The sequence below is a fragment of the Dermochelys coriacea genome, chromosome 2 (genome assembly GCF_009764565.3).
Source record: "Dermochelys coriacea isolate rDerCor1 chromosome 2, rDerCor1.pri.v4, whole genome shotgun sequence".
Taxonomy (NCBI): domain Eukaryota; kingdom Metazoa; phylum Chordata; order Testudines; family Dermochelyidae; genus Dermochelys; species Dermochelys coriacea.
In genome coordinates, this window is record NC_050069.1 from 44,709,573 (window position 1) to 44,721,925 (window position 12,353).

At 43.1% G+C, this 12,353-nt stretch overlaps 1 protein-coding gene across 3 annotated transcripts in view; it reads right to left on the reverse strand.

Annotated features, from left to right (window-relative positions):
* TMEM67 (transmembrane protein 67) overlaps window positions 1-12,353 on the reverse strand; it is a 63,549-nt gene that overhangs the window by 25,922 nt on the left and 25,274 nt on the right. For all 3 annotated transcript variants that reach the window (XM_038392009.2, XM_043507612.1, XM_043507614.1), the window contains 5 exons: window positions 5,240-5,302; window positions 3,603-3,757; window positions 3,356-3,464; window positions 1,928-2,014; window positions 416-481 (listed from right to left, as the gene is read on the reverse strand). In XM_038392009.2, coding sequence (XP_038247937.1) covers window positions 416-481; window positions 1,928-2,014; window positions 3,356-3,464; window positions 3,603-3,757; window positions 5,240-5,302 — 480 coding nt within the window. The remainder of the gene's footprint in view (window positions 1-415; window positions 482-1,927; window positions 2,015-3,355; window positions 3,465-3,602; window positions 3,758-5,239; window positions 5,303-12,353) is intronic.

Genomic DNA, 12,353 nt, shown 5'->3' on the forward strand with positions numbered 1-12,353 from the left:
GGTTAGATGGACCTTTGGTCTGACCCACTATGGCCATTCTTATGTGATATGCAAAGAATCTGAGTGTAGGGATTTCAGGCATATTGTGTCTTTCTATTAATAGTGAGTCAACTTCAGAGCAGAGATTTAAAGAAAAAAGAATCCCTCACTGTTCCAAGTCTCATGCTTATTTCACCAGACTTCACTGACTGTATGGTATGTAATGCTGCATTGTTCTGTGATGTGATTGGTATCTGAGACTTAACAAATAAACTCATTTCACTCAGTATGCTAAAAGGTAGAATAAGCAACAGTTTCACAATAGAAAAGCTAGTGCCACAACTCATGGATCAACTTACTCACTTCTTTTCACACTGACAAGACTTAAAAATTACCCAACTATAAGCTTCAAAATAAAATTTTACTTCATTCTTACACTTTGTTGATAAGTTGTTCCAAAAGTATAAGCAGCATTCAGTCTAGTCAATGTGTCAGGACAAAGCTGCACAAAAAGAGTCATTAGTTCAGACATTTTTGTGTACATTAATTCAAAGGCACAACTTTTGCAACTTGTAGAATACACAATACCTACATAGTTTATACACCTGCAGTTCTAATTAGGATTTATTTAGTTTAAGACGAGATACTTATTTTAAATTCTGAAAACAGAATAAAACCAATTATTTACCATGGTACTTTGAGTATTGCCTCTGCTTATTCACACTTGTGGGATGCTCTTCGCTTCACCACCGAACTTCTCAACCCTGTGGAATGCAATGTCCAACAGGATTGCATGAACATCCTCTCATGGTGTCGAATGTTCAGACCTGGGATTACAAAAACTATGCAGCCTCACTGCATCAGTTCCTGTGGCTAAACGCCAGAAAAGAACTCCACGGAAGAGAGGAAGGTAAGTGGACCGAATGAATATGCAGATGTGACTCTCTCAAAGCACCAGAATTACCCTGGCAAGAAACAATTATTTCTCCTTCAAGGTGGCCTCTTCATTTCCCGCACTTGTGGGAACATAGCAAGCAGTGCAACTCTCAGGAAGATGACTTGATTTCTGATTAAATGAGGACTGCAGAGCCATCTTGCCAAAGCAAGCACCAAATTGAGAGAGACCAGAACTGTGTAAATGTGAGTAGAACCCCTGGAATCATTATAGGCATATTACTGATATTGCTTTAGTCTGACATGCATAATCTAATACATTAAGACAGGTACTAAGTTCCCTTACATTGGTTCCCAAAAGCTACAAAACATTTTCTATTTAGGAAATGAACAGTAGTCTTATCCAAATAAAAACTCATAGCCTTAGCAACTCGGACAGAGAGTTTAGTTTCCCATGGGTGATAATGAGCTTTGGAGTTTAGTGATCTGATTCGGAAGAAACTCAGACACCATATTTGCAGTAAATTTGGAAGCAGTAATAGGACAGTCTTATCCTTAGGGAATACTGTAAAGAAGGGTAAGATATTGAAACCTGCAACGAACCCATTCTTCCATAGTGACAGCAATTTGAGATTCTCCAACAGCTGTCCTGATGAGCCTACCAGCTCATGCTATCACAACTCACAAATCATGGGCCATGCACACACAGCTGCTTGTGGAAAGGAAAGAACTGAGGTGGCTGGGACCTTGGCTCTGAGTGACTGATGCCACGGGAGGCCAATAGCCCATGCCCTCTAGAAGGTTTCTAGGGGCTCAGGAGTTACATTGGTGGGAATGGGAATATGAAGAGGCCACCTTGAACAAGAAACCACCTCTAAAAAGCTATTTTTATTAAATAGGCAATTCCATGATCAGAGTAAGATTGCACTAAAGTAACTGTAGTTATCTGAACACTCAGGTGCTGTATTTGTGCTCCTCTCCATCTTGGTCTCTTATCTAAAAGGCAATCAATATTTTGATAGTGCAGCAACAATGTAATTAAAATCACACTTACCTGCAAGACACCTCCTTCCAATTTTTGCCATTTAAGAAAGTTTCCCTCTGCATCATATGAAGCTGCAATAAGCTGCAGTTTTATATTCTGACAATAGAAGACAAACTCTTTTAAAAGACTGAATAATACATTTTAGGCACATCCATCCCATTTTTCAATAGTTTACTAGAACCTTGCATACAACATTTCATTTTCTCCTTTTCTATTTTGTAAATACAAATATTAATCTTGGTTCTAAGATTCCATGCTTTGTTCCATGCTTTTAAAATTTACTTTCCAACTCTTCTAGCATCAGCATCAGTGTGATGTGAAAAGTAAAGATGGTAAGAAAAATATTGACTAAAACTTTTTTCCATAAGAATTTGCTGATTTGTTGAAATCAAAATGTTCCAGGGAAACAGTTTGATTTTGATGAAGTTCTTTTAGAAACCAGGCAGGGTTCCAACATACTCAAGGCCAAGAACCTCAGGGCTTCCAGAGTCTGTAGCCCTGGGGCAACTTGCCAGGCAGATTGCCTCAGTCAAGGATTCCCTTTTGTGAAGAATTTCAAAATTGTTGGTTTTTGTTCCAAATCAGAATGAAACTAGTTTTCAAAGGAGCGAAATACCTCATGAAACAGAATACTTTTCTCCACTCAGCTCTAGTGAGACATTAGTTTGGTTATTCCCTAAATACTGGATGCCATATTATGCCATGGATTTCTAAACAAAACGCTCCAAAGAAGTTAACAGGGGATCTGCTTAATAATCAATGGACTAATACATTCCTCAAGGTATATCCAAGGTGGCTGCTGGTGAAGAATAAGCATAAGGAGGACAACAATGTTTTGGTTAGGTTCTAAAAACAGCAGCTAGTTTGTTTGTTTTAAATTGCTCAGCAACAGAATGCAGAGAAGGGCATATTTTCTAAATAGGTATTTAGCATCCAAAGGATATTTCCACAGCAAATGATTGTCCCTTTGAAGAATTAAATAAATTATGACTAATACACACTTAGCCATAACATGAAAATAATGGTTTAACTGTTAAAAATAAATAAATAAACAAACAAACATAAAAGCATTGCAATGTTAGTTAAAAACCCACTGACTAAATTGTATATGAAAACTTGATGATGGTTGTTATTTATGAATTCAACTATAAGAGAACTTAAGATGAACTTGAAAATGTAATTGCTAGACAGCTTATTATAACCAGCACTCTTTTTTGGTATTTCATTCAAATTTTAGAGAGCATTTAACTTAAACAAATTTATGAGGATTGTGTGCAAAATAAGGAATCAACTGAATATCCTGTTAAAAAAGGACATTCTGTATTAAAATGTTGGCTAAATCCATTCCTTGCGCAACTCAATTAGCTTTAATGGCTTTATACCAGAGATGAATTTGGCCCTTAAATATCATCATGTCTTGTACCTCACAATGCCTACCTTGTTTGTTCCTTTAAAACTGAAGCTTGTAGGGAACTGGGTTGTATCAAGTACTTGAGATGCTAATCCTGGCTGGTCACCATAGTACAGCCATGGAAGATTCTGTCTCCTGCAAATAGTTACATTTTGTTTTCTTCACGGGGCCTTAATATTTTATGCAAGGCTATACATTTGTACTAATTTCTATGTAAACATTAATATTGAAAAAAAAGTGTGAATCGATAAAATTATAGAAGATGTAACATACCAGAAGGATACTGAATGAACAGTGCCTAGCCCTGCTGTATTTGCATAGACATACTGAAACAGACCACATGCATCACTAGTGATAGAGCTTAATGAGTTCATGTTCATCACACACATATTTCCAAGTGCTTGGCATGATGTTAGATTGGAGTACAGCTACAAGGAAAAAAAAACAGTAAAGAAAACTATTTCTGATAGCCAGATCTTGTTGGTATGGCAAAAATGAGGTAGTTTTAAACCTTAACAATTCATCCCTAAGGCATTAATTTTACTCTGAAGTTTATTGCTTTGTTTACATCTAATGTCTTCCTCCAAGCACACTCTCTACATTTATATTTGGATTATGTATGGCAACATACAGTCAGTATTATCACCTTTTTATACACAGGTCACCTAGATTTTCAGATTTTATATGTTTTTTAATTTTAGGTTAAAGCAAACAGATGATATAATGGAATAGTAATTTCAAAGTTTGGGGATAAAAAAATCCTTGTTTTATAATTCAGATTGCTCAAATTTTATGTCAAAGATTATTTCTCCAAAGATCTAAGAACATTCAATACATATCTAACTTGAGCAAGTTGACAAGCATCATCTACTTCATCTTCAGTGCATGCTCCATCATATTGAAGATTTACATAACATAGGAGAAAGCAGAAAAGGCAGACTGGTGATTATTTCTGTTCATAGAGATTAAAGTTCAATGATTAATTGAAAGCCAATTGGTAAAGCCATCACTGAAAATCTGAACCAATGATGAATATCATTGAATAGCCGTTGGTCATGCAGGGTTTTTTATTTTATTTTAAGTATATTAGATTTCTAGGTTTTCAAATAAAACCTTGTTAACACATTATATCTCTTTTTCCTAAATTCCTTTTGTTCTAGTCACTTGCTGTGACTTGTATAAGACCCAAATCTATTTGTAGGTATATATGTGGCCCCCACCCTCTAAGAGTCCAAGTACTTCATAAACAAAACACTGAACTATTACTATCATCCCTACTTATTACTGTAGATGGCTGACTGAGGCACAAAGAGGCTAAGTGATTTGCCCAAGATCACACAAGAAATCTGTGGCAGAGCAGGAAAATGAACTCTGATCTTCTCAGTCCCAGTCTAGTGCCTTAACCATAAGTTCTCTCTTCTCTATGGTCAGAAAAGGCTCCAGTCAACCAAAGCTGAGCTAATAAAAGAAAAAGCAAACACTAAAGTAACGAATTATTTTTAAAAAATTAAATTTAAATCTTAATTTTCAATAAAACAAATTTACTCTTCGTAAATTAACAAAAGGCTTCACCTGTAGGATAAATCAAACTAAAAGACCAATACATTTTCATAATCTTTTAATCTATTTTTTTAGGAGGGGGTAGTCTTTCTAAGAAGATTCTTCACTTCTTTGGGAATTGTTCTCCTATACTATAACTCCCATTTGCATTGAATACTGTCTAAAAAAACCACAGTACCTATTTTCTCCTCTTTGTATACTGTCATCCCAAAATAAGTTTTCTTTAAAAATAAATTGAATACATCAAGTTTCAAAAATTAAAGTGTCATGTATTATGTATTTCAGATTTCTCAGATTACAATTTCTAAGTAAAACACAAGATACAAATTCAAAACATGCTGAAAACTTACCCAACAAGCAGCTGCTGATGCTTGTAGGTTTTTCAGAAACCATGCTGAAACCACTGTTATACCCTGTAAATAAGGAACCATTGCATTACAGCATCTGTTTTCAGCTGTAAATAGAACATCAATTAACTCAATATATCAGAGTCTGGAAAATAATATGGCATGCCAATTGAAAGACTTGGGACTATTTTTCTAACTTTTCTAAAAGCTCTTTTTCTTGAAAAATAATGTCCCTTTGGAAATGATCTATCACTTAACGCTACAGCCTGGTACAAAACAGGTAGACTATAGCAAAGGAAAAGTTTGTGCTGCTTCAGTAAGAAAGATGCCTGAACCAAAAAAGGAAGACTTAAGCTTTGAACCTGCATGCTGCTACGAATGGGCAGATCGAACTGCCCTTGAGGAGTTCCAGTGACTTCAAAGGGGCTATGTGCAGGTACACGGGTTCATGTATGTGCAACAGCTTCAGAGCTTTATTTGCTAAAACTCACTGAGTTTGATAACCGTAATAAAAAGGAAAATAATGCAACTAGACAGATCTAAAATGAAAAAAGGTATCTTTTGTCTGTGAAATACAAACTGAAGGCCTGTGTTTTCAGTAACAAACTATTTAGAAAAACAGACATTTTCAGAAAGCATGACTAATCTTGCTTTAAACACACTACTTTTCTTCTCCTCTCTTTCATAATAAAGCCCTCTTCAATTCTGAACAGAAGAACACAAGAATAGCCATACCTGGTCAGCCCAATGGTCCATCTAGCCCATTACCCTGTCTTCTAACAGTGGCCAGTGCCAGGTGCTTCAGAGGGAATGAACAAAACAGGGCAATCATCAAGTAATCCATCCCCTGCCTTCCAGTCCCAGCTTTTGGCAGTCAGAGGCATAAGGACACCCAGAGCATGGGATTGCATTCCTGACCCTCTTGGCTAATAGCCACTGATGAACGTTATCTAATTTTTTTTTCAAAATACAGTTATAGTTTTGGCCTTCACAATATCTTCCGGCAACGAGTTCCATGGGTTGACTGCTTTGCACGAGGAAGTATTTCCTTTTATTTCTTTTAAACCTGCTGCCTATTAATTTAATTGGGTGATCCCTGGTTCTTGCATTATGTGAAGGGGTAAATAACACTTGCCTATTCACTTTCTCCACATCGTTGATGATTTTATAGACCTCTATCATATCCTCCACTTAGTCATCTCTTTTTGAGGCTGAACAACATATGGAAGCTGTTTCATATCCTTAATCATTTTTGTTGTCCTCCTCTGTACTTTTTCCATTTCTAATATTTCTTCTTTGAGAGGGGGTGACCAGAACTGCACAGAGTAATCAAGATATGGACATACCATTGATTTATATAGTGGCATTTTATTTTCTGTTTTATCTATCCCTTTCCTAACGTTTCCTAAAATTCTGTTACCTTTTTTCGACTATTGCTGCACATTGAGAAGATGTTCTGAGAGAACTATCCACAATAACTCCAAGATCTCTTTCTTGAGTGGTTACCACTGATTAGACCTGTGGTGAGGTGGCTGCCCCACACAGGCAGAAGGGTTAAGGCAGCCTTGGAGAGGCTGTGCAGAACCCAGCCAATCCGGAGAAGGCTTGCTAGAGCAGACCATATATAAATGGCTGCTCAGCAGAGCAAGAGGCAGTCTCTCCCTGGAGGACAATGGGGAAGGACTGTCCGCCAAGGAGCACTGGAGATACTGTAGTGCTGGGCCGAGTAGCGGAGCTCTTGGCTGACCATGGCCAGACTGAGGCCGTGAAGGGCTAGGGCTAGGGCTATGGGGGAAGAGGCCCAGGGAAAGTAGGCAGTGGGAATAGGAGGAGCAGCAGTAAGTGGCTGCCAGCTATAGGGTCCCTGGGCTGGGACCCAGGGTAGCGGGTGGGCCTCGGTTCCCCCCATCCCTTTACCCCTACTTGCCAATTAGGAGAGTGGCCTAAATCCAGACTGTTTTCCCCTGAAGCCAGGGGCTAGACTAGAGACTGCTGTTGGCTGCTGAGGCAAGTGGAAGGACTGAGGACTGCCTGTCCCCCAAAATGGGGGAGACAGCGGGCTGGGGCACAGCTGGAGGGTTGTGTCCTGAAGAGGATTTTGTGGTCCGGAAGCAATGCGGGTTGAAACAGTGGAGGAAGTGGAAGTAATGGTGAGTGAGACACCGCTAAGAAAAGGCGCCCTGGTGGTCCAAGAGAGCTAATTCTCAGCACGACGAGCAGGAGGCGCCGCAGGGGTGGGTCTGAACTGCTACCAGACCATCATTTTGTATGTATACTTGGAATAACATTTTCCAATGTGCATTACTTTGCATTCATCAACATTGAATTTCATCTGCCCTGTCACCCAGATTTGAGAGATCTCTTCTTAACTCTTTGCAGTATGCTTTGGACTTAACTATCTTCAGTAATTTAGTATTGACTGCAAACTGTGTCACCTCAGTTTACCCCCTTTCCAGATCATTTATGAATATGTTCAACAGCACTGGTCCCAGTACAGATCCCTGGGGAACACCACTATTTACCTCTCCATTTGGAAAACTGACCATTTATTTCTACCTTTTGTTTCCTGTTGGGATGGGGTGTCTGCCCCTCACTGGCAGAAAAGGGGTTAAAAGCAGCCCTAGGGATGCTATGCAGGAGGCAGCCAGTCACAGAAGAGCTTATAGGAGCAGCCAATAAGGGCTCTGCTGGCACGTATAAGAAGGACTGCAGAACAGAGGAGTTTCAGTCACTTGTAGAGCTTGAGAAGGGATGAGGACAGGCTGCCTTGCAGGTGGAGGATAGCAAGCACCCTGGACAGCGCAGTGCTGCAGGCAGAAACCCAGAGAGCTAAGGGCAGCTCCTGGCAGACAGAAGGCATCTGCAGACTGAGGCCCTGATGCAAAGGCAAAGAGGGTGCTGGTGCTATGTGGGAAGTGGCTAGACCGTGGACTGCAGTTTGTTACTGAAGGGAGTGGCCGGACAGTAGACTGCAGGTCCCCTGGGAAGTGGGGGAACAGTGTGGACTGCCAGAGGGCAGTGTCACTGAAGAGGACGCTGCAATCCTGGGAGGGACGTGGGTCCAGGAACAGAGGTGACAGAAGACAAGATGCCACCAGAAGAAGGTGCAGCACTAATTCCCCAGTTAGCCAGCAGGTGGTGCTGCAGTGGTGAGGCATGCCCCGTCACACATGATGGAGAATGTGGGCACACAGTCGCCTCTGATATAAGGGGAGGATAGAGAACTGTGGGAACGATTGCTTGCCTCAGAGTTGAGAGACTGAGGGACACAGAAGATGGAGACAATAAAGTGGCGGTATGCAGAGGCCTTCTTTGCAAAGGGTTCTTGTGCCTTCCCAGACTGACTCCAAAGTCTGTGCCCCTGTGAAAAAGAGGCTGACAAGCAGCAAAGGTGGCTTCAGGCCCTGTTACTGCAGGTGCTCACAACCCAGAGACAATAGGAGGCACAGGAGTACGTGCAGGCCTATATCACCCGACTAGCAGAGCAGCAGCAGTACCTATTCAATTTGCTGGGAGGGTCCACAGAGGCTGCGGAGAGAGAGGGAGGAAGCCGAGCATCAGGACCAGGGGTCCAGTGGCTGGGACAAGTGAATGTTATGCTTGTGGGAAACATGGACACTGGAAGAGAGAGTGCCCCTACTGGGGTGGGAGATAGAAGCCTTTCCCAGAGGCTGGGAAGGGATGAGAGCCCAAGAGATTCCCCTCTTGTGAGGAGAACAGGGAGGAAGTGAGTATGTTGGACCTGTGGGCAACAGGGAGTGCCCTCTTAGTTGAAGGGCCGAAGCTACCCCGGGGATGGGGCTGAGCAAGGGAAGGACAATGGGAGGCCCAAGGCCAAGGGGAGGCAAAGGGCTCGTTTCTGGTGTCATGAAGAGGGCCATATAAAAAGACTCTACCCCCTTTGGAGAAGGTGGGATAAAAAACGGATGCCTGAGAGCTGGGTGTGATGGGTTCGGTCACAGAGATCCCCTGGGGACTGTCACCTGATGCGCTGAAATTACCTCTGAGCCCGTTTTCCCTGCCAGCTTGGGACTTCCAGAACCCTGCCTTGTTGAGCAACACATACCCAGAGTCTGAGCCATGCCCCCAAAGCTGCAGGCTTTAAGTGAAAACAGCTCTGCAGGTTACCTGACTCCAGCACTCAGCTCCCAATGGGATCTAAACCTCAGATAAATCCATTTTACTCTGTATAAAGCCTTTACAGGGTAAATTAATGAATTGTCCACTCTCTAACACAGAGATATGCACAGCTGTTTGCTCCCCCGGGGATTAATCACTTACTCTGGGTTTACTAATAAACAAAAGTGATTTTATTAAGACTAGACTCCTTCCTAATCTGGGCCCAATCCTTTCCCCAGGTACAGTCCTTGTTAGTTAAAAAGCAGCCATTACAGGTGGTAACTAGGGGTTCTCTCATGACTGGCTTCCCTTTGTCCTGCTCCACCCCCTTTTATAGCTTTAGCACAAGCTAGGAATCTTTTCACGTCTCTGTGTCCCCATCCCTCCTTTTAAATGGAAAAGTACCAGATTTAAGATGGATTTCATTGTCAGGGACCCCAGCCTCCATTCTTCCTGGGCTGGCCCACGTACACAGGAAGGTTTGCAAGTCCCAACGCCCCGCGATGCATCAGTTTGCATTGCAGCATTCCCTTTGCTTTCATTCACATTGGGCACCATCTTTCAACGTTTTTTATACTGCGCACTCTGTTTTCCCTTTCGGTCTGTGGGAATGGAGCCCAAACTGCTGAGGAGTATGCTGACGAATCTTGCCAGCACGTCACGTTTGGCAGTTGATCCAAAGTGACAGTGAGGGCTCAGATATCGACTTGAGTAATGCATGACACGAGTTTGCTTGTGGCATTCACAGACATGCTCACCACTGTGGAACGCCGCTCTTGGGCTTGGGAAACAAGCACTGAGTGATGGGATCACATAATCATGCAAGTCTAGGATGACGAGCAGTGGCTGCAGAACTTTCGGATGAGAAAAGCCACTTTCATGAGACTGCGTGAGGAGCTCGCCCCCACCCTACGGCACAAGGACGTGAGACTGAGACCCGCCCTGATGGTGGAGAAGTGGGTGACTATTGCAATCTGGAAGCTGGCAACTCGAGAGCTATCAATCAGTCACTAACCAGTTTGGAATGGGGAAACAGACAGTTGGAATTGTGTTGATGCAAGTTTGCAGGGCCATTAATAGCATCCTGCTCAGAGGAACCATGACTCTGGGTAACGTGCATGACATTGAGGCTGGCTTTGCACAAATATGTTTCCCTAACTGCTGAGGAGTGATAGATGGCACACATTCTAATTCTGGCACCAGTCCACCTAACCTCAGAGTATATTAATTGGAAGGGGTATTTCTCAATGGCTCTCCAGGCGCTTGTGGATCACTGTGGGCATTTAATTGACATTAACGCAGGCTGGTCCAGAAAGGTGCATGATGCATGCATCTTTTGGAACACTGGCCTGTTCAGGAAGCTGCAAGCTGGGACTTTTTTCCCCAAACCAGAAGATCACCATAGGGGAAGTCGAAATGCCCATTGTGATCCTTGGGAGACCCCACTTACCCTTTAATGCCATGGCTCATGAAACCCTACACAGGAAGTCTTGACAGCAGCAAGGAACGGTTCAACAGGCTGAGCCGGTGCAGAATGACTGTGGAGTGCACTTTTGGCCATTTAAAGGGCCCCTGGCGCTCTCTGTATGGGAAGCTGGACATGGCTGATGACAGCATCCCCGGGGTTATAACAGTGTGCTGTACCCTCCATAACATTTGTGAAGGGAAGGGTGAAAGATTCACTCAGGCATGGACCTTGAAGGTTCAACACCTGGAGGCTGAATTTGAACAGCCAGAGTGCAGGGCTATTAAAGGGGCCGAGTGTGGGGCTGCAAGGATTAGGAATGCCTTGAGGGAGCAATCTGAGGATGAAAGCAACCAGTAATGTCTGGTGCCCTGCAGAGGGGTGAAGTGCAGTGGTTCCAATGTTAGTAGGAATCTGTGTTTGCTACGCTGACTTGCAGTGCCTGTTTCTTTCCTGGGATAAGGTATCTTTTACTTTATGCAATAATAAAGAATGTTTTCAAAGCCAAAAAATCCATTTATTGAAAAGACACACAACTGCTTGGGAAACAGAAAGGGCAAGGGGGTGGGGAATGGTACAATCACAGGTTTGCATAGTTCCTGTCTGGAGTGCTGTGCAATGTGTGCTGCACTTCAGGATGGCTATACTGCATGGTGATGGGGGTTGAGTGCAGCGGGTAAGGGTCATTTTCAGGGCTGGGTGGTGAAGCTACAGGTGTTGGAGGCAGCTGGTGGCGGTAAGAACCCGGATGTTGGGGAAAGTGGGTTGAAGATGACATGGGGGCACAAGGAAAGAGTTTTGAGACAAGGGCTGCAGGGGGCAAAAGGGGGCGGGTGCGGTAGTGCTCCGCCTGCATTGCTACCGAGTGCACTTGGCGCTCCATGATGCTTAGCAGCCGCTTTGTACTTTGGTGCTGGCGATCCGCATTCTGCTGGCGGACCCTCCTTTCGCTCTCCCACCACTCCTGCACTTTTTGATTTTCATTACTTGAATGCTGCATTACTTCATGCAATACGTCTTCCTTGCTTCTATGTGGCCTCTTTTTGATTCTTTGGAGTCTTTTGGCTGGTGATAACAGACTGAGATCTCAAGGTTGCATCTGTAAAGGCAAAATGCAACACTTAACAGAGGCAGCATTGTTCACACCAGACAGAGCAATGATTCCCCTGTACTTAAGTGCAAACACAGTCTACACAATAGCATAATTTGCCTGTCCCAAAGCGAGTGCACATAACCCACAGAAGCCTCAAAATGGTGAGTACAGGGTCAAGTGTGACTGATTGTTTAATGGCTGTACAGTCCTCTGGGTTTCTATGCCTTGGGGAGACCGGTAAGCAGCAGGGGGTCCCTATACTGAACACGGTCCCCACATTTTCCACAGGAGTTTGTTCTGGAAGATATTTCGCTGCAGAGGGTGACCTGGGAAGCAAGGGAGGGTCTTCTACTACAATGCGGCTTCTGCCCTGGCCCATATGCAGCTTGCCTGTGTGCAGCAATGGTCCCCCCGCCCCTCATGGCACAGTGGTGTGGACA